The sequence below is a fragment of the Phaseolus vulgaris genome, chromosome 10 (genome assembly GCF_051622355.1).
Source record: "Phaseolus vulgaris cultivar YP4 chromosome 10, ASM5162235v1, whole genome shotgun sequence".
In the NCBI taxonomy this organism is placed as follows: Eukaryota; Viridiplantae; Streptophyta; class Magnoliopsida; order Fabales; family Fabaceae; genus Phaseolus; species Phaseolus vulgaris.
Window position 1 is genome coordinate 20,941,348 of NC_143507.1, and position 23,212 is coordinate 20,964,559.

A 23,212-nucleotide genomic window follows, 5' to 3' on the forward strand; every position below is an offset into this window, starting at 1 on the left:
TGACTACAAAACTTCCTTCCCTCGCCGGAGCTCTTTACCTCTCTCTCTCTCACTACCAATATTGGTAACATGGTAACATGGTCAGCACCACAAAACTGCAGTATAAAAAAACTAAGTGATGGAACCTTCTTAGCCAAGGTCCTATATAATCTAGAATATCGTGAGGATAAAATTAATGCAAGCAATCAAAGTACTTCCGTTCGCACCTTCGCTCGCACCTCCCCTCGCACCTCCGTTCGCACCACGACCAGCACCCGTAGCTTCCTCCTCCTCCGCTCGCACCTCCGTTCATACCGCGACCACCACCCGCAACTTCCTCTCCTCCTCTTCCAATGATTGTGTTTTATTAAAAATTACCCAGGACCCTAAAACCTAACCATAAAATTAAAGCAAGGTGAGAGAATTTTTTTAAACAATAATAATAATATTATTGACTAATTTTTATTTTAAAATAAAATAATTATTCAACTATTTTAATTATTTTTATTAAATTATTTTAGTTTAAATAGAATTATTTTAACATACATAGAAATTATATTAGTCTCATACTAACTGCAATTAGAACATATTGCTGTTGGAAAATATGATAAATAACTTTAAATTGTTTCAGTTTAAATGGAATTATTTTAGCATACATAGAAATTATATTAGCCTCAGACTAAATGCCGTTAGAAAGTATGGTAAATAACTTTATATTATTAAGAATCTTCAGGATTATAGTGTTGTGATATAAAACTAGATAATATGTTGGTATGGAAACAAATAATATATTATTATTATTAGTAAAATAAATAATTATATTTAGTGATTAAAATAAATTTGGTGGTTAAAATATAAATGTATTTTGTGGCTATTTCGGTGACAAAAATAAATAATTACATTTAGCGACAAAAAAAATCGGTGGCTAAAAGAAAATAAAAATTGGTGGCTGAATTGGTGGCAAAAATAAACAATTACATTTAGCGAATAAATGAAAATGGGTGGCTAAAAAATAAACATATTCGGTGGCAGAAAATAAACAATTATATTTAGCGACCGAAATAAAATCGGTGGCTAAAAAAATAAACATATTCGGTCACTAATTCGGTCGCAAATATATTTTCCCCAATTTATTCAAAACAGTCACCACTTTAGCGACCGATGGTTTTGTCACTCTCATGTCCGGTCACTGATTTGGTCGCAAAACTAACTAACATCATTAACAATTCATTTTGTCGCTATTTCGGTCGCAGATTTGACACTAAGGGTTTTCGGTGACTATTTCAGTCCCAAATTGCGACCACTTATTTTCGGTCGCTGAATTCGGTGACTAAATTGTTATTTTCTTGTAGTGAAATAATAATTATCAAAGTTTTTATTATTATATAATATAATGATAAAATAAATATTTTAAAAGTTATATATATATATATATGTGTGTGTTTGTATGACATAATTAATTAAAGATTTGATGTTAGAGAAACGAGTCGTATGTAGAGGGAGAGAGAGTGGCAATATGCGAAGAAGAGAGGGTATGGTTCGAAGAAAACAAACGTTAATTTTTACTTCACAAATTTCTTTCTGACTTTCAAAAAGAAGGATTTGTGGAAGGTGTTTCAGAGATGGGGAAGCGTTGTTGATGTGTTTATTTCTAGAAGATTGAATAACAACAAGTAGAGGTTTGACTTTGGTCAGTTTCATGACGTGTTAGATGTGGTTGAGTTGGAAAGAAATTAGGATTCCATTTGGATTGGGAACTAGAAGTGAAAGGTAAATAGGCCAAAATACAACAGAGATAGGGAGCCAAGAAAGGAATAAGAGGGGGGGGGGGGGGGGGGGACAAAGACGAACTATCGCCGATAGAGGGCATCGTTCAAGTATACGCTTTTTTAACCGGTTTCGCAGTCGACCAGACTACCTACCCAATAGCATTCAAGGCAGAGATCAACCATTTGGAGTGGTTAGATAATTGTTTCATTGGTAGAAGTGTAGAGCCAAGTAAGGCTAAGGATCTTAAGAAGAGTTTCATTTGGTTGGTTTTAATTTTATTCGTGTGCGTTACCTGGGAGGAATTTGTGTTCTATTGTATGGTGAAGATGTGAACTTGATTAAAAAGTCTATAGAGGAGAATAAAGAGTGATTTGAATCAATATTTGAATCTATCAATCCTATGTTTGGGCTCGTATTAAAGGGTTGCCCTTGAATTTGTGGAGTAGGAAAAGTTTGGAAAGTATAATGTCTATGGTCGGAACGATTGTAGAAATTGACAAGTCTATATTAGAAATGGAAGAACTAAAGTATGCAAGAGTGTTAATTAAAATGCTTGTAGCAAGGGAGGTTCGTTGGGAAAATTGTATGAAGATTAATGAAATTGTATGTCAAATTGCTATTGAAGAAGAACCTATTATTAAACATAAAAGTTGTTGTAATCATGTATGGGAAAATTCTTCTAAGGATGAGCAAGATGATGAGTTAGAAAGTAACTTAGGAGGAGTGTTTTGAATCAGAAGGCTCAAAAGTTGGGAGGAATTTAAAAACCTATGGTGACATTGGGGAGGAGACGACAGTGGAGGAGGAGGGCACGAAGGCCACATGTTGTTGCGGAAGGCAAGGGTGCAGATGTGGAGGGTCAGCTTAGTGGGTTACAAAACCCTAAACCCTTAAATAAGGTAAGTGATGAGTTGGGTGGGCAGCCTGAGTGCATTAATGAGGTAAGTGTTGAATTAGGTGGGCAGCCTAAGCATTTAATGAGGTAAATAAAGAGGTAAGTGGGCATCCTGCGTGCATTAATGAGGTAAATGATGAGTTAAGTGGACAGTTTAGGCATTTTAATGAGGTAAATATAAAGGTAGGTGGGAAACTACAAACCCTAATGGTAATAAAAGGTTTAATTGATCCTGTTGGGCCAAATGAGTGTGTTTGGGTCCAATTTCAAGCATTAGAGATGAGGGTGTTCCTTGTAGGAGCGGGCCCAATTATCTGTGAAAGTGAATTTTCAGGAATTGGGTCCCTTGGGTTCACTAATAGTGAGGCGCCGCACTTGGTTCGCCGTCCTACCATCCCGTCAATACCCGCTAGAGAGTTTGTGGTGGTGGAGACTCCTTTGTAGTGTGGGAGCAGCCGTGCAGCACAACAGTGATGCATGACCCCCTGGGTGTCGCTACCGCAAGCGCACGCAACTGTCCTTGGTTTGTCAACTTGCCACACCGTCAACGCCTGTCGGAGATGGAGGATTAGTGGTGGCAAGGATCCCTTTGAGGTGTGGGAGTGACCCAACAGCTCAAACGGAGGTGTGTGGCTCCATGGACGTCGTTGTCGCATGCGCGACACAACCTGGATGCTTATCCGGGCTTCCTATCGTGCCTGTGCGCGTCCACTGCCTCGTCGTGTCGGTCACCGGAGCAAGACAGAGGGCGTCGGAGGTTGGGGAGAGTAGTTGCAGTAGTGAATCACAAGTGGTGGGGCACACACGCCTAGATAGAACCAAAGAGCAGTTTCCCAAGATGGGTGTAAGGTTAGACTCTAATTTGTTTAATAATTACATCTCAAATAGTGTTGTTAGAAGTTGTAATCGTCTGTTTTTGGTAAAAAAAATAAGACTTTAGAAGCAACTAGAATTTGGAATGTAGGAAAGGGAATAGGGTTCTCTTGTTTGGGTAATAGTTTAAAGTGTTTGGAAGAAAGGGACAATAGGAAGAAGATCCTAGGTAGGGGTGGGTTAAATGTTTTAGATGATGAAACTGATTAGAATGAATATTAGGGGTTTGGAGGGAAGGATAAAAAGGAAGTATATTAGTGACCTTATTAGAAAGGAACAAGTTGGTTTTATTTGTCTTCAAGAAACAAAATGTGAACAAATTAGCAAAGAAAGGTGTTGTCAAATTTGGGGGTCAAATGAAATTGATTAGATTGAGAATGAGGTGGTCAATAACGGTGGAGGGTTAGTCACTATGTGGAAGAAACAATTGTTTTGAAATGACAAGGTATAGAAATGGGAATAATTTCTCAATCGTAGGAGTGTGGAAGATAGAAATGCCAATAGAAATAACGGTAGTTAATGTATATTATGTAGGTTCTTTAAGAGAAAAGCGAGGTATTTGGGATGAGTTAAGCGAGATAAGAAAGAGTCACCAAATAAAAATGTGGTGTGTAGTTGGAGATTTTAAATTTATCAAATTTGTTGGGGAGAGAAGTGGTCAAAGCTCTAATGTCAGTTATAGCAGTGAAATACAAAGTTTCAATAATTTTATTGAAAATTCTAGTCTGGTTGACATTCCGTTTGTTGGTAGAAAGTTTGTGGTATAAACCACATGGGACAATTAAGAGCATAATAGAATAGATAGAATTTTAGTTTCACATGAATGGTTAGAGAAGTAGTCGAGAAGTAAACAATATGCGAAAGGTAGCTCGATTTCGGATCATTGTGCTTTAATTTTAAAAGATACAAACATCGACTTGGGTCCAAAACCTTTTAGATATCTTGATGTATGGCAAAAGGATATCCATTTTAGGGAGCTCATAAGGACTAATTGGGGAAGTTATGTTATTAAGGGAATCAGTTTGTTAATTGTCTCTAAAATTCTATCCTCTAGGTTGAAAAGGCTGTTGGATAAAGTCATTGACTCTAGGCAATCTGATTTTCTAGAAGGAAAGGGGTTGTTGGATAGTGTGCTAGTAGCTAGTGAGACCCTTGAGGAAGTAAAGAGAAAAAAGAAAGAATGTGTGGTGTTTAAGGTGGATTTGAAAAGGCATATGATTTAGTAAGTTAGGAGTTTATTTATTACATGTTAGGAAGATTGGGGTTTTGTGGAAAGTGGATTGAATGGATTAAAAATTACTTAGAATCTTCCTCGATATTTGTGCTTGTAAATGGAAGTCCAACTACTGAACTCAAACCAAAGAAGGGCTTAAGACAAGGGACTCACTTGCACCATTTCTCTTTCTCATTGCGGCTGAAGGGCTTATAAGGGTGGTTAGGCAGGCGAAAGAGAAAAAGTTAGTAGAGAGTATTGAGGTTGGGGAAAGGCGAGTAAATGTGATTATGCTATAATATGCAGATGACACCCTCTTTTTCTATAAAGCCACAACTCAAAGTATTATGACATTAAAAGTAATTAAGTGTTTTGAACTTGCCTTTGGACTTAAGGTTAACTATTCCAAGAAAAAGGTTGGCGGAGTGGGTGTGAGCGTCAACCAGACAGTGTTGTATGCTATTATCCTTAATTGCAAAATTATGAAAGCACCTTTTACTTATTTGAGGGTGATGGTAGGAGGAATCATAGAGGCGTGTTTTTTGGGAAGGAGTGCTCAATAAGATACAAGTAGATTGGGCTCTTGGAAAGGGAAATTCCTCTTTGTGGCTAGCAGATTTTGTCTTATCAATTTTGTGCTTACCTCTTTACCGTTATTTTACATCTCCTTCTTCCATATGCCGGCTACTATGGTAAAGGAAGTGAAAAGGATACAAAAGAACTTTTTGTGGGATTGGGGCTCAGAGAGTAGAAAAATTGCCTGGTTGGCGTGAGATAAGGTCTGTGAGCTGAAAGATAAAGGAGGTTTAGGGATTATTGATATAAGAAGGTTTAACTTTGCTCTTTTGGGGAAATGGATTTGGAGACTTAAGTCTGAAAAGAGAATTTTATGGAAGGATATCCTAGATTCTAAGTATGGGGGGTGGAGGGGCTTAAGGTCATAGGTTCAAAATAGTAAGGAGTCTGTATAGTGGAGGAACATTAGGAAAGTCTCGAATCTAGAGGAGTGGGGTAACGACTTTGATGACAGGGGATGGTGGGAAGTAGGGGAAGGAAAAGAAATTAGGTTTTGGGAGGATAAGTGGGTGGATAATGTACCTTTAATGCAAAAATTCCATAGACTGTTTTTGGTCTCTTTAGATATTGGTCGTACTCTGTCACAAGTTGGTGTTTGGAGAAATAATAGATGGTCGTGGAAGATCGGGTGGAGAATGGCTCTCTTTGTGTGGGAATCTAACCAGACTGAGCAATTATTGTAGTTGTTAGATAACAAGAAGTTACTGAAAGAAGGTGAATGTACGATTGATAAATGGCTTTGGAGGGATGTAGAGTCTAAGGAATTCTTTGTGAAGGCATCATATAATTTTCTTTTGGGGGGAGAAGTTTGCAGTGTTTGGGGATCTTTTTGTGGAGTTCTGGAAGCTAAAGACTTTACCTTCGACACAATTTACAATTTTGTGAGAACGTGTCTCCTTTGGAAGGATGGTGTATTTGTATTTTGATGTAATCATGTCTATATCAGTCTTGCCATATCTATATCACTCTTGTTGATGTTTTGTAGACCATGTTGGATTCCGAGTTGGTTGGGTGTTAAGAAGTTTGATATGGATCTTTTTTATAAGGATTGAAACACTCCTGAAATGTTTCATTTTATTTTATTTATTTATTACCGATAAAAAAACTATTTTTTAAAATAATGCTATATGGTTGGACATGTCTACTAAAAATATGATCAAATCATAATATATAAATAAATATAAATCTTAGTAAATTAATTTTGTAAATTAAATTGAACTTAAATTTTACTATTCAATATAGTATTAGTCATTAAAAAAATTTCATCGAAATTAATTGGGTCTGCCATCCCACTTCAAGTATGAGAATACTTTTTCAATGTTTTTTTATTAAAGTATTGTTTAAAATTCCATTGTTTTAAAAAATAATATTTTACTATATGGTTGTGACATGGTTGTACATGAACAAATTATAAACTGTATGTATGACCATTAAACTCTATAAATATATTGTTGTTTTATTGAATCACATGATAGTGCATGCAAATTTTAATGTTGAAGATTTCAAATTATCGTATTTTTTATGTATACTAAAGGTACTTACTTGCTTTGTGTAAATAGTAAAAGGCACTTGTGTATGCTAAACTCAACAATAAGAACCAACTTGGTTATTAAACTTGTGTAACTGGTGCCCACAACAGCTATATGGAAATCACAAACTTGACAAATCACTAATCGCAACTTCCTGTCGATAAAAAAAAAAAAAAACTAATCGCAACTTCCTTTAAGATTCTTTTTTAATATTAAAACTTTCTCCTGAAAAATTTGAAAATATATAATTAATCATAAGGATAATTTTTTTATAATTTTGGCTCTGATTTTCTTAGATATACACATTTGCTAGATTTTTTAGAAACAAGATTATTATATAGGAAATATAACGTTCAACAAACATGATTTTTTTTAAGATGAAAAAAAATTAAACATCAAACACATTTAAAGGGGTTTTCTTTAAGTCAACAAAATTAATATACATTTCACTTGCTGATAAAAAAAAAATATACATTTCAATTTTTATTAGTTGACATTTTAAAATATTTTTGACCATGGGGTCTTTTTTTTTTGTTTTTACCAAAATCGGGTCGCTTGCAAAAAAAATTACAAATTTAGGGCAAGTTGTGCCAACTTGTCACAACTTCATATGAAAAAGTCGTGCCAAAGTTGACACGGCTTTGCCACGTCAGCCTGAAGTCGTGTCAACTTGACACGACTTCTGCCACGTTTACCTGAAGTCGTGCCAAGTTGGCACGACTTTGTCCACGTCAATTTTTTTTTAATTTTCTTATTTTTAAACAATATATATTATAATTATTTAATTATAATTAAAATTATAAGTTATGTAATATTTGAAATTAATTTGATAAATAATTTTTTTATGAAGGAATAAATACTTAGGTAAAGAAAATGAGGAAATTAATAATCAAACTTGAAATTGAATTTTATTATCAAGCTTGTTTGTGCGGACAATTGTTTCTATTGTGACCTTCAGTTCTGCAATATGAACATTTTTTTTGTTTATTTAGAATTGAATAATCTATTTCATGGATTAAATTAGACCTCATAAGCTTGGAAATATTGTGGAGATGGTACACTGAGACGATAGATGTCGTTAATAAATGACAAAATGAGCAAACAACAATTACATGTGGACAAGGCAGACGTATAACTTGAAACTCCCCACAATTCTTTATTTATTTTCCAAATAATTAATTCTCATTTCTATTTATTTTCAAATGCAATAACAATTTTTTCATATTTTTTATTAATCTAATAACCAAATTAATATATTACATTACCGTCAAACATGATCCATACACAATTATTCAATTTTTTATTGCTTAAAACTAATATCCCTAGAAAATTATGTATCAAATTAATTTTAAACATTATATAACTTACTACTCAATATATTAATAAAAAAAATTTATAAGAAAATTAATATATATATATATATATATATAAGACGTGGACAAAGTTGTGCCAAGTTGGCACGACTTCAAGGGTTGGCGTGGCAGAAGTCGTGCCAACTTGGCACGGCTTTAGGCTGACGTGACAAAGTCATGTCAACTTGGCACGATTTCTACATTATTAAGTTGTGCTAAGTTGACACGACTTGTCCAGATTTGTAATTTTTTTAAAAATAACTCTATTTTGGTAAAAACAGAAAAAAAGACTCCATTGGTAAAAAAATCAAATATAATGTTCAACAAACATGACTTTTTTTAAGATGAAAAAAGATTAAACATCAAACACATTCAAAGGAGTTTTCTTTTAAGTCAACAAAATTAATATACATTTCAATTGCTGATAAAAAAAAATACATTTCAATTTTTATTAGTTGACGTTTTAAAATACTTTTTTACATTATATTGGTGGACTATAGAGTATTTATAGCCATTCAAAAGACTGACCACCTAAGTCAAAACACGTCATTCAATAGATTTATTATGAATTCTGTTTATATTTTTTTAGTTGTAAAGAGATTAAATAAATGTATTTTTATTTAAATATTTATTAATCCATACAAAAGGAATAATAAAAAGAATTAAAATTTTAAGCTGCCTAGTGGGAATTTAGTTAAAAGAAATGCGTGGAAGTTAGCATTAGAGTTGATTTAGGAAACACATGAACTTAAACCAGATCATTTTCCATGGGTGAGATCCAGATGTTTAGGCATTTTTTTTTCCTTTATCGTGTTGAAGATAAATATATATTTTTAGGTTGACTCATGAACACACATGGCAAGCACTTTGCAATCTATGTTAACATATAACAAAATACATTTAATTCATAAGAAATAGATTAATTGGAAGTAGCAACCATACATAAAAATGAAGCAATTGAAATAGAAAAATATATAATCCATAAAATAAAGAAAGTAATGTTAAATTTGAAACAAAATGAGGGAAATCCAGTCAAAAGGGAGGACCAAAACTAGCTTGATCACAAATTGTGATTACTATAAAAATGAAAAATGGTACATACTTGGGTGGGAAGGGAAGAAAAAGCAACCGACAAGGAAGGAGAAACATAGGTTAGTTTCCTAGGTTAGGAAATAAAAGTAAAAGAATAGGTATGGTAGTTTAAACCACTCTCTTTCTTCCACTCACTTATTTACATTGACATAATAACAAAACAAAAAATGAGAGACAAGCACACACTGTTTTTCTCTCTCTATCTCTCACACTACACGGACCTCCCTTGGTACCTTTGGCAGGCGGCGCCACTACCACAAAGTCGTAGAAAAAGTCTCACCCTCTCACCTTCTTCCACTTGTCACCACACTCTCTTGCTGTAAAAGAACTCATGCATTTCTCTCTCTCATCCACAAATACTCTAACTAAAAACTAGGGCTACTAGCCCTTAATTTTCACCGTACAACCCCTTAACAACTATCACTACAACAACAAACTCCACCCATGTTTAAATATTAACTCACTTCCTCTTCTCATCTATCTGTCTCTTTCTCTCCTCTCCCTCCCCTTTCTTCTTTTTTTTTTTTTTTTTTTTTACATTTCAAGTTTCAACCCAACCACTCTTGGAATTTTATGGCTTTGATATTGGATCAACAATCAAACTTCAAGCACTTTTGTAAAATTTGCAAGAAAGGTTTTGGTTGTGGAAGAGCTTTGGGAGGACACATGAGGGCTCATGGCATAGGAGATGAAGGTGGTCACATGGATGATGATGATCAAGCAAGTGATTGGGAAGATAGGTTGGGTGGCAATGTTCCACCAAGCAACAAACGCATGTATGCTTTAAGGACAAATCCTAATAGACTAAAGAGTTGTAGGGTATGTGAGAATTGTGGCAAGGAGTTTTTGTCTTGGAAATCTTTCCTTGAACATGGAAAATGCACCTCCGAGGATGCTGACTCCTTTGTCTCCTCTCCGGGCTCTGATGCGGATGACGGTGGCATCGGCAGCGACCGGAGAGGATGTGGGTGGTCTAAAAGGAAAAGGTCTCTGAGAACTAAGGTTGGTAGCTTCAATTACAATTGCCCATCAAGCGAGGAAGAAGACCTAGCAAATTGTTTAATGATGTTGTCCAATGCCATTGTAGATCCTCTTGCTGCTGAGCCTGAAGAATCATGTGCATCCGCTAGCAAGGAGGAAGAACAACGAAGAAATCCCATGAATTTCATTGCTCCATTGTCGTACAAAGTTAATAACAACAACAATATTCACACCATGAACAACCTTGTTGATAACAAGGCCAAAGGGATTTCCAAGGGTTTGTTTGAATGCAAAGCATGCAAGAAGGTTTTCAATTCCCACCAAGCATTGGGTGGCCATAGAGCAAGCCACAAAAAGGTTAAGGGTTGTTTTGCTGCAAGACTAGACAACCTTGATGACAATCTCATCACCGATGATGATGTAATCACACATGAAGAACTCTTTGCTACAAAATCAAACTCCACCCTCCAATTCGACCATGGCTCCAACCCCACATTGGCCTCTTCCTCCAAAAGGAAATCCAAAGTGCATGAATGTTCCATTTGCCACAGAAGTTTCTCTTCAGGACAAGCCCTTGGGGGACACAAAAGGTGTCATTGGATCACATCAAATGCACCTGACACCTCCACATTAACAAGATTTCAACAATTTCACGACCATTTGGATCAAATACCCAAGTTTGACACCTCTTCTGAGCCTCTTGATCTCAAGTTAGACCTTAACCTTCCTGCACCTTCCAATGACCTTGCAAGAAGGAATGTTTCCACAGAAATTTACTTGCAGCCTTGGGTTACATCAAAGGATGTTAAAGATGATAACAATAGCCAGTGTCAAAGTCTCCATCACAATAACAACAATGTTGATATTGACAACAACGATGAGGACAAAAACACTAACAACTCAATGCAAAATTTGGATAACGAAGCTGATCATAAGATCAAGTTGGCCAAACTAAGTGAGCTAAAGGACATGAACATTGGAGGCAGTTCTTCGCCATGGTTGCAGGTGGGAATCGGTTCAGCTGTTACTGACGTAACAACTGATAACTCCTGATAATACTTATGACAAAGCTTTTTGATAATATAACTAAAGTGTGTTTGGATTTCAGTTGAAACTTTTAAATTGATTTTCAATTTTTATTAAACATTGTCATAACATGTTTGATACTTATATTTTTAATCTCAGTTTTTTAACTACAATTCAAACACACTTTAAAGTTATCTTTTCTTCCTTATTTCATAAACACACAGAAACAAAATGTAAGTACTTATCTCACTTAAAATTGTTAGTTTATCATATATAATTTTCCACTTTTTATATCTTTTGTAAAGTTATTTTTTCATATCAATTAATTATTCTGAATAAAGTAAATTAAAAGATTCATATTTACAAAGCATCTTGTTCTTTTTATGTTTGATTTGTTTCTCAAAAGATTTTTTTTTTTTGTTATTAGTTTACTCTTGGCTCTAATTACTAGATTCATGAGAAAATACTAAGTCTTGTACATATTAAAATATTTGTTCAATAGAAATTATTTTATGGTATAGAAATTTATTCTTGTGGTTTTAACTATTTTATCATATAGAAATTTATGCAGTTATACATAATCTGCATGACTTTGATTTTTACGTGTTCCCGTGATTTTGTTTTTCCTCTTACAAACTTGTCTCATCCTCGAGTTAACCTATATATATGGTTTATTTGGCCCAAGCGTTTTCTGTGATACAAATTTTTTAAAGATTTATATAACCATTATACAAATATTTTATATTATTATTTTATTTTGAAATTTTATTTATATTTATGGTTGTTAAAGTATCGTTTTCATTTTTATAATTTTCAAGTTTTATTACTGCATTACCTTTTTAAGAATATTTTTTCTTATAAAAACAATTACCTGTGTACGAACCTGTAAAAATACAAATAATCATAGTTTCATTCAATAAAACATATAAAAAACTAAACGAAGATAATCTATAGAATTGAAGAATATGTATGAAAAACTTAATAATTGTAAAAAAAACTCTAATTAAATTTGATCTCTGTAGTGACAGTTCCGCAGGTTCCTTTTGGTTAGCGGTGCCTAAGGTTTCGTGGTTTGGAAGTTGTGTGCGTATGCAGTTAGTTTTTTCTGCTTGAGGGGTTTCTTGTTTGCTTTCTGAGTTTTTGCATTACCCTGTTGCTGTTGCTGCTGGTTTGGGTCTTGCCTTCTTTTGTTTTCTTTTGTTCCCAAAAGTTCTTGCTGGTCTCTCTCAGTGCCAGAGACTTAACGGTTCCTGCTCCGTTTAGCCAGCAGGTGTGCACGCCACCTGTTTGTTCTTTTGTTTCTTTGGCTTCTTGCAGGTTTTTTCTCAGGGGTCCAACCTCTCTTGGTTTTGAGATTCCTTGCAGTTGTCTTCAACAACATGTTGTTCCCTATTAAACCTCCTCATTCTTTGTTTTTGCATTAGAACAATATCATAAATTGGTGGGATGATAATATTTTTCTTTGAAAACAGGTTTATTTCATAAAAGCTAGTATTTTTTCAGAATGAGAAAATCATCATAAAGATTTCAATTTTTCTTCAAAAATTGAGCATGTTGGGAAGTGACAGAACAATGAACATTCTCTACAGCTCACACATTACTCCTTAAATAATTTCTTTTAAGATTTAATAGGTAGGCTTTGATAGTTGGAAAATGATACTTTAAAGGAAAAATATTATTTGACACTCACTGTATTGCTCTAAATTACATCTTCCACATTATAAAGGTTATGAAGTGTGAAATGGTATTTTTGTCAATTAAAAAAAGTGTAATTTAGAGCAAGAGGTGTCAAAGTATATTGCTCTACTTTAAAACCCTTACACTTCCAATTTTATACAACTTTTTCATGTGATGAATTTAAATATATATATATAATAAAGAATAAGTTTGAAATTAAATAATATAAAAAGTATTTAAATATAATATTAAAAGTTGTAATATGGTGGTATAAAAATTGTTAGTTGTCAATATATTATTATTCTTGATAGTTTTTTTTTTGGGTTGATATCTTGAGAGTATCTCTACACCAACAAACACACATGTAAGAAACCAATAAATTTATATTTAATTTATTTTTAATTTTAAATATTATTATATTATTATAATGAGTTGTCAAAATGTATTTTATTTTTGGGTGTAAGAATTTTTTTTCCTTTTTTTTTCACTTTCATTACCACTGTCACACCTCAATAAAATCTATTACCTATTATTTAGTAAGTTCACCATAATAACATTCAACATCAATTTCACAACAAAAATAAACAAAGGACAGTTCAAAATTGAAAATTCTAATGAAAACTGAAAATTGAATTTAAATTTAAACCAAATTTATCTTTCAAAGCTTATAGTGTGAGAAAAAATGAACTCAGACCACCACACCACAATCCCTTCAATCCAACTTCAATTTCACAATATACATCAACTAAAAATCGAATTCCAAAAACTTAAATAAAACAACCACATATTTGACAAAATATCAAAATGGAGCATTGTTTAAGACTATGCGTCTGTGAAGACGGAGTTGTGGACAAACTTATAAATATAAAGATGGATATGCCTGTGGAACACTTAAGAAATGAAGAAATAAAAAAAATGTAAGGAAGGAACGAAGAAGATGGAAACTCACAACAAAAGAAAGATGTCACCCAGTAGAGAGAAACACCAACAAATCGCCACATAGAGGAGAGAAAATTGGAAACAAGCACCACATAGAGAGGGGAGAAAACTTAGGTTTTCTGATTTGAGAGAAATTGAGCGCGGGAAGAGAAGACTGAAGTGGAGAGTTTATAAATAAGTTTGTGTCGATCAAGTCGATGTAAGACCTGACACAATTCTCGTCGACTAGGTCGACGCATCCCCAACAACGAGTTAGATATCGACTAAGTCGATGCATATCTTGACTTTTATTTGATTTATATGATAAACAATTTAAGTCAATTTTTTTTACAATTATTACTAATTTATTGTATTAATATATATATATATAATAAATAACATAATTATAAATAAAAACTTTATTCACCATATATATATATATGCTTACATGAATAAATAACTTAAGGTCTATATATACATGAAATCAATCCCAACTAAACAAATTAAAAGTTTCTTAACAATTCTTTCAAATTAAAATAAATCAGCCAAATTTATTGAATATTCAATTCATATTTTCATAATATCTCGAATATTTAGGGTTTAGAATTTAGGATTTAGGGTTAAAGTTAATTATAAGTTTAAGCAAAATACTTTTATACATATAACGAAAAAAATTAAAAAAGTAAACATTGGAGTGGTAAATAAAACTCATTAAGATTAAAATATTAAACATAATTTAATTTAAAATTTAATAAAGTTACAAATAATTATAACTGGATAAATGAAAATTGTGAGCGAAAAATTTGGGGACCAAAATTATTAATATTTAGATTTAAGAAACTACAATTTTACAATACAAATTTTAGTATAATGATCTTATCAATTATTAATATAATTGAACAAATATAAAATGACCTTATCAATTATAACTGTTCTTGCCGGTTGACTCTGATGACAAGTTCTAGCTCCCTCTATCTCTGCTGGAATCTGCTCTACCCTTTGTTGCGTTGGAATGCGACTTCGTTGAAACAGAGGGGGACCCTACTTGCTGATTGCACTTTGACGATCAAGATAGTACAGGGCTTATAAGAATTAAGAAGTAACCAGTTTCAGTCTTAGAAACAACATACCTTAACCTGGGGTCTCAAGCCCATTTTATAGCTTACCTTTTGCAATAGCTTTCTATCACGAGAATCTAATCCCAACTGAAAGCATACTCAAATGGAAAATATTCCATTCAAGGGCACACTCTCACGGTGCTACAACAAAACAGAATCTTTCCTCTAGGAAGTGCATAAAGTAATAACAGAATAACCACTAGGGTACCAACTCATGTACCAGCATCAGGGGTCCAATCTGTTTACGTAGGCACCATCAACGTGGCGCTACGCTCCTTCTTATCATATATGCAACCTAACCCTTACACGCCCTAGCATACATGGGCTTAGGTCTAAAAGAAAGTATTTACTTAAGCTAGATCCCATGCGCACTAAGCGCACCCCTAGGTCCATAATTACCCCTTTCCAGTCGCCTAGGCCTTATGCATGAATGATTGCCTTAATTATACAAAAACGGACTTATACATGAATTTGGGACCCAATTACATGGTCCACTATTCTGGCGCAAAATCCGATCTGACCTATTTGTGATAAGTGCCGAGGTCCAACCACCGAGTGCTGAGCTCTGAGCGCTCTGGTTCAGTAGACAAACCCCCAGTCTCGAGTTGAGCTTGCTTTAACGAAGGGACTACTTGTACGCCCTTGGCGGCTTATGATGCGAATCAAATAAAGAAGGCTTTTAATAATGAAGGACAAGATCATTCGCCCTCACATTTAAAGTTCTTCTTATTATTCTTTGCAAAAGATGAGGCCCAAAGCCCAAGCCCAAGCCCAAGCCCAAGAAGGCCAAAGCCCAAAAAGCCCAAGTTCATCTCATGAAGGGCAAGGCCAAGTATTAAATAATAAAGAATATTATTGAAGGTGCTTAGAGGGAAACATTAGAAACCTCTATTGTTAAAGCATCTTTTAGTCTTTAGTTAGGAGTTTTAGGGTGTGTGTGTTAGTAGATAGGTGTAGGAGTAAATAAGGAGGTGCCAAAGTGAGAGAAGGGATTACACCTTCCTCATGCATTGTTTTAGGTGCCAATTCTAGAAGCTTTTAGGAGGGAGTTTTTTGAATTTGTGTAGCTTACATTTCAGCACCTTAGGCTATAAATTAAGGTGCAGCCCTTGTATTTTTCAGAATTGAAATGAGAGTAAAGGAACTATACTCAATTTTTGAGTGAGCATTGGAGAGCTTTTGAGCCTTCTTCTCTAGTCTTATCTTGAAGGATCCATGGTGTCCTCAAGTGGCGGCAGCACACTCATCTAGGAACAACCATCCTTCTAGTGGCGTGATCACTCACCTTCTCTTCCATCTCCATAAGCTTTTCTCTTCTCCTTTCTTCCTACTCTTTCAATTGTTCATGTTTAGCTTGTGTTCTTGAGTTTTGGTTTGGTTATTTTTCATTTTCCAGCAGCTGTTCTTATTCTTTTCTGTTTTGGTTCGGTGCATTTTAATTTCCAGCACTTCTAATTCAGTTTGCTTATCTTTTGTTCCATTTTGTTCGGTTCAATTTGACTATAATTGGAACTTCCATATGAGTTTGGAATTGGTGCTAGTTTTTGGAGAGTTCTTGACTTAGAACAATGATCCAATTCTAAGAAAAAGTGCCTAACTATTGTCCAACTCAAGTTGATTCCTAAGAAGGTCAAGAACCTTTCTCTATGTGGCTATTGGAATCACATCAGCTTATGTGCCCTTCTCGTAGTTGATGGAAGAGGCCCCAACACCAATCCTTTGAAAGGCCACCTAAATATCAAGATAAGGTAACCACTAGAGTTATGGTCAAAGAGGGGCCAAGAGGACACATTTTTACATGTCATAAACTCTAGTGTAGAATAGTTTTTAAAGTAGCATAGTTTAATTTCTTTTTGTAATTGTGTTGAAACATGCAAAGAGGCACCTAGAAGGCTAAATCTTAAGTTTAATTAGGATTCCTAATTAAACTTAAGTCCAGCCCACACATAAACATCATGGAGCTTAAGTTCTAGGCCTTTCCACACATGGAAGGATTCTAGAACCTACCTCCACATGTGTGCTCTCATTTAGGCGCCAACTTCATTTCATTTTGTGCACATTTGCCTTTCATTTGACTCTTCATTTCCGGCCTCCTAGTCCTATATAAGGAGAGCTTGGGTGCTGAAATTGTAAGATTATTTTGAGTAATGAAATGCTGCCAAAATGTGTCATTCTTACTCCTTGCCTAAAATCTCTTAGGATTTAGGTCTTAATCTTCCCAAAACTGCACCTCAAAGAGAGTTGGCCGAACCTCTCTCACTTTCACACTCTTCATGCACCTCTAAGGCTTACACAACTCTTAGGAGAGCCTTATTCCACCTCAATCCATGGATGCTTCCGCTAATTCCACATCAAAAACGCAAAGATGAAGAGCTCAAGCTATCAGTAGTGGCAGGTGTGGCGCGACGCATGAAGCGTGTCTGAGATGATGTCTCACCATACTCCATCGCGAGCGTACACGTGGCTTTCATCAATGGTTGGAAGGAAATTTCGCTTGCCCTTCTCACCATCATTTTACTTAACACTCGAAAATCTTCAGCGTTTCTCACTGTTTCATTTCTCTTTAACGAAGCTTTCGCGCCTCTCTCAAACTCTTTGCACCTCCTTCCTCATCCTGGGAAACCTCCTCGCCTCGAATCGCTCTCTGAACACAGGTACCCCCTTCCCCTCAACTCATGACTATATACTGACATCATTGTTTGATTGACGCTTTCATTATGATCATATCGCCTGAGTTGGGACTATTCTATATTCATCCTTTTCTGATTATGATGATTGTTATTCCTGCTAGCTTCATTGTTTTTCTTGAATGCGTGTTGTTTTCTTTGCCTGAATGTGTGTCTGTATTTGCTTGGTTTTTTGTACTAGATACTTTGTATGATGGATTACCGAACCATGTACCCCTGAGCACTTAAGAACCTTCTAGAGGAAACCTCCATATACACCTCTCATGAGGAAATAGTATTTTACATGAAAAGCGAACGCCCCAAGAAGTGTATCTTTGGTAGGGAAAACGATAGAGGCCTTAAGTTAATGCCATGTAGGGAGGACGAGTCAGTCTGTTGCGATGAGTCCTCGGTCCCTGATGGTCCATTTTGCTATTTTTATACCACTGCTTTTAAGAAAGTTCTCCTTTGCTTACCCTTTGTATAATTTTGAAAAAGAGCTCCTTACCGAGATCAACATCGCCCCAGCCCAGCTACATCCAAATAGCTGGGCATTTGTTTAGGGTTTTTCCATTCTTTGCACACACTTTGGCCTTTTGCCATTTGTGGAGGTTTTCTTATATTTCTTTGAGGCCAAGCGTTTGGGCTGCCAATTGTGGGTTTCCTTCAATGGAGTGGCTGGGAGAGCATTGTTGTTGCTCTTCCAGTAGTCGTATAAAGGCTTCAAGGGCAAGTTTCTGAAAGTGCGCTGCAACCAGAGGGACCCAACTCTTCTAGATGAGTTTCCTTTATATTGGACCAAGAAACCGAGCTTTCAGGGTGCTCGATGCTTGGAGAGCATGCCACAGTGGGACCAGGAACTGTGCTTCTTCTTCTCCAGCCTGAAACTGGTTTTTGATACAACCACCCTCATAAGCCAAGAGTTCTCCCTAGGGGGACTAAAAGCTTACATTGGTATCCTTTCTTCCTTTACTCTTACTGATGTTGACTCGTTTATTTGTTTGCTGAACTTCCCTTGTTTTTCTTGCATACAGTATGTTGGGTAAGATCAACAAGAAAGACTTGGCAGCTAGAGCCAAGAAGATGAAGGCACCTGCCCAAGCACTTCCCACTAAAGACCATAAGTTGAAAATTATTCTTGAAGCCGCCCCTACTCCTACTGAAGATGAGGAGACCTATTCTGGACCAGTCTTCAAAAGGAGACGAAAGGCCGCCATTGAACCCTCTGAGCTCTCCGTCTCAAATGGGCGTGCTCCTTCAAAGCAGGCTCCTCCACCAAGCCCACCTCCTCCTCGTGACATGGTAGTGGTGCAGGAAGGTGAGGGCACGAGCACTCAAGAGGAAGGGTTGTGGGATCTTAACTTGGATGCCCCTTCCTTCCTAGAGAAAATGCTACTGCCCACCAACACCAAGGAAAAACTAGACGGCTTCGAGGAAGATTACTTGGTGGAGCAGGTTGTGAGGTAGCTGGGGCAAGCCCTAGCCACGAACTGCTTAGTCATCTCTAAGTTGAGGGAGTGGAAAGGGTCAGTTAAGAAGAAGTCCCACGAGGTCACCGAGCTCTTGCAGCAGGTTGGGGTTCTTAAGCAAGAAACATCAAAGCTTCATGAAGAACTTTAGCGGTCACAACGAGAGGCTAAGGTTCTCCTGACTGAGAAGTCCAAGGAAGCCCTAGAATTACAGACCAGAATTCAAGGCTCCAAGCTGAGATGGAGAAGCTAAAGGAGGAGTTGGCGAAGAAGGATGAGGAACTGATTCAGAAGGGCGAGGAAGTGGTGAAGGAAAGGGAATCCCTCATCGATGATGTTGCTAATTCATACATGGCGGGCTTTGAAGACGCCGTTGCCCAAGCCTCAGGAATCTATCTTGAGATGGACTTCTCGCAACTTGGCTTGGGCAAGACGGTGGTGGACGGGCAGCTTGTGGATGAGTAACATTCCTTTGTAACCAGCCTCCCTTCGTGGCCTTTTGAAAAATTTTAAACTTTCTAATATCTTGTATGTATTAACACATTGATTTACTTAATTAACTCCTTTAGTTTCGGCACACCTCGATTAGTATATTTACAATGCATGCCTTGGTGAAAAATGACTAGTATAAACTTAACATCTAGTGGTAATATAACTAACTACCTTAACAACGTAATGCAAAGTACGGGAAATCACAATGCTCTGGTAGAGCTAACCTGTGGATGACTCATACCCCCTGGTCGTGAAGAACGTCTTATTCGTTTGAGCGTTAATTGATCGCGTGAGCAAATATCAAGTCTCTTGATCTTGTTGAACAGGACCTGCGTGTTTGGAAGGACCATCCGCTTTCTGAGCACGCTCTTCCCCAGCATTGAGGTCGACTTGAGTATTTGACTTGGGTGCTAATCTATACCTCAAGTCTACTCTTAAGTATTTGCCTTTCTTTACTTGGAGTATCTGAATTGGGTGTTGGCTTACATACCAAGTCTACTTTTCACGCATTTGTAGTGCACTGCTACCCCACAGGGTTAACCTTAGCTCTGCCTGCAAAGCGTCAAAATTTGGGTGGTTTCACCAACGCTGAGGTGGCTCACATTTCCTTCCTTTAACTACACACTCTTAGTTATAGCTAATCGTGCCTAGTACTTATGAACTCGGAATATTACTAAGAAGAGAGCGTACTACCTCATGGTGGATACTTAGGGTGCTTAAACTCAGAGTCTTACCAAGACAAGTCATCTTCCCCATCTTAAGTCGAACAATCTTAGTTACGACAAACCAAACTTTTAGGAGACCTGAACTCAGAATCTTACTGAGTCAAGGTCGTCCTACCTCGTAGTACGTGCTCGGGACACCTGAACTCATAATCTTACCAAAGCAGATTGTACCGCCCAGGTATTCGGAAGTGATGACGTGGCAGCAAGCGATAATATAGGCGTGTTGAACGGAACACCTGGCTGACAGAAGGGAAGGAAGTCGGGGAGCTCGTGTAGTCGCCAATCGTTAAGTTGGCGTGCTCCGATCTCCAGCATATCTAAACCGGCGGTCACCAGGTTTGTGTCGTAGTCGCCGGATGCGAACCCAGGCGACCAAGTGATCAGAGATCGCCGAGAGGAGGACATCGCCGAAAGATCAGGAAAGCTTGTTCAAAGCTTTCAAAGGGCACGAGTGCGAAGGATGAAGTTATTAGATGATCATTCCCTAGCTAGCCAGAGGTTGAGGCCAGGGAACAGCTTACCAGGACATGCACGGTGAAGCAAGTGAAGCAGATTATGATGGCGGCCGGCGAGACCACAGGGAAGGTGTGCATGGTGACACCCCGTACTCGCCACACAGAAGAGATCGCGCTCCAAGGCAGCTATACGCCGAGTTACTCCTTGCATGGGTAACTTAGTCGAACAGCCTGAAGAGTAAGAAGTGACGCTCAAGCAGAGGACGCTCCAGATGGTGACACGTGTACAACTGGATGCGAGCCATGTGTTCAGATGTGTAACCGTCAGGAGAGAGAAAGTGCACAGGTATATAAGAGATTCTAACGAACTTCTGAGGTACGGGCGCGTTTAGAACACTTCTTTACGCTTGAGAATATTGGTGGACATTGAGAGAGTTTTTGCACGGTTCCTTGAGTTCTTAGTTTTCTCTCTTAGAGTTTTGGTGGTTCCGTCACTGACTTGAGCGTCAGAGCGCGATCGGCCGCAGCGGCGCCACTCTGTCTTTTGCAGGTTCTTGAGGTGAATCGAGGTGTGAAGGACGGAAGCTAGCGTGGTGCAAAGCCGATCCAGAGGAAGAATACCTTTGACGTGGCAAGGCTCTTGCGTTCTGGTCAACCGGCAGGATCACAGATCATCTTCCTGACTTAAACCAAACAATATTTGTTATGGCAAATGAACTTTGGGACCGCTTGATCTCAGAATCTTACTGAGATAAGGTCGTCTTCCCTTATAATACATACTCAGGGCACCTGATCTCAGAGTCTTATAGAGACAGGTCGTTTTCCCCGACTTAAGCCAAACAATCTTAGTTATTGCTAAACATGATAATGGGTTCCAAAAATCAGAATCTTACTATGAAAAAGTCTCCCCATCTGAATCACCATGAACTTTAGAACACCCAGATTTGGAATCTTACCAAGGAAGTAATTTCTCTTGCCTTAGAGCATCTGACTTGGGTGTTGGCTTACACCGAGTCAACTCTTTGATGTTGAGGTAGTTTGGCTTACTTGCCTTCAGTTGTCAAACAGTCTTGAGCCAATTCTGGGTGCCTGAACTCAAAGTTTTACTGAGAAGAGGTCATCCTATCTGAATTATGCATGCTTCGAGACACCTAATCTTGGAATCTTCCCAAGGGTACAATTCCTTTCGCTTTAGAGTTTCTAGCTTGGGTGTTGGCTTACACTGAGTCAACTCTTCGATGCTCAGGTAGGTTGGCTTACCTGCCCTCAGTCAAACAACCCTAAGCCAATTCTGGGTTCCTGGGCTCAGAATCTTATTGAGCTGATGCTTCCCCATCTGAATTGTGCGGACCTTGAGAAATCTAAGCTTGGAATCTTACCAAGGAAATAGGCTTCCTCGTTTAATATTCTTGTGACTAGGTATATACACATGGCGCTTATTCGGATAATTCACCGACCAAGTCACCTTATCGTGTACCAACAAATAATTCTGGTAACTCATTTTTCAGGAACAATTATTCATTGGGCGACCTCATTAAAAAACCCCTGTAATGGAAAAGAAGTGTCCCCTTAATTATTCGAATTGTTCATAAAACATTGACAAGATACATCAACTGAAATAAAACTTGAGGTTAGCCCCATTCCACGTTCGAGGTATAGCTCCACCCTCTAAAGTCTCATGCCTGTAGGCTCCATTTCCGAGCACCTCCACCACGTGGAATGGACCTGTCCATTTGGGAGACAACTTATTCTCCAGTTGGTAAGGATGAAACTTTTCGCATAACTAAGTCGTCGACCTAGAACTCAGCTTGGACTTTTGCTTTAGCTCCACCCCTCTCTTCAAAGCTTCAGCTTTGACGTGTGCTTGCTCTCGCACCTCGTCGAGTAGGTCTAGGTTTACCTTCCTCCCTTCGTTAGACTCTTCTACTACGAGGTTCTGGAATCGCGGTGAGCTTTCCTTGATCTTTACGGGTATCATGGCATCTGACCCATACACTAAACTGAAGGACATCTTCTTTGTGGTGGATTGAGGAGTTGTGTGGTAGGCCCACAAAATTTGAGGTACCTCTTCTGCCTAGGTCCCCTTAGCTTTCTCCAACGTCCTCTTCAATCCTCTGAGCAAGACTCTATTGGCAAACTCGACCTGACCATTTGTCTGAGGATGCTCCACTAAGGCAAACACCTATTTGATCTCGAGCTCCATGCAAAACTTGCACAACTGCTGACTTGCAAACTGGGTACCATTATCGAACACCAAGTGTCTTGGGATCCAAAACGACAGACAATGTTTCTCCACACGAATTGCTGAACCTTGTGGGCGGTTATCTCCGCAACAGGTTCAGCTTTTATCTACTTAGTGAAGTACTCAATCGCCACCACGAGATACTTCATCTGACGAATTGCCAA

At 37.2% G+C, this 23,212-nt stretch overlaps 1 protein-coding gene across 1 annotated transcript; it reads left to right on the forward strand.

Moving 5' to 3' along the window:
- Positions 1–9,827: 9,827 nt before the first annotated feature.
- Positions 9,828–11,350, forward strand: LOC137818928 (zinc finger protein ZAT9). The gene has a single exon (XM_068622591.2). It carries the CDS (start codon positions 9,853–9,855, stop codon positions 11,311–11,313), a length of 1,461 nt encoding a protein of 486 aa, XP_068478692.1. The 5' UTR covers positions 9,828–9,852; the 3' UTR covers positions 11,314–11,350.
- The last annotated feature ends 11,862 nt before the right edge of the window (positions 11,351–23,212 follow it).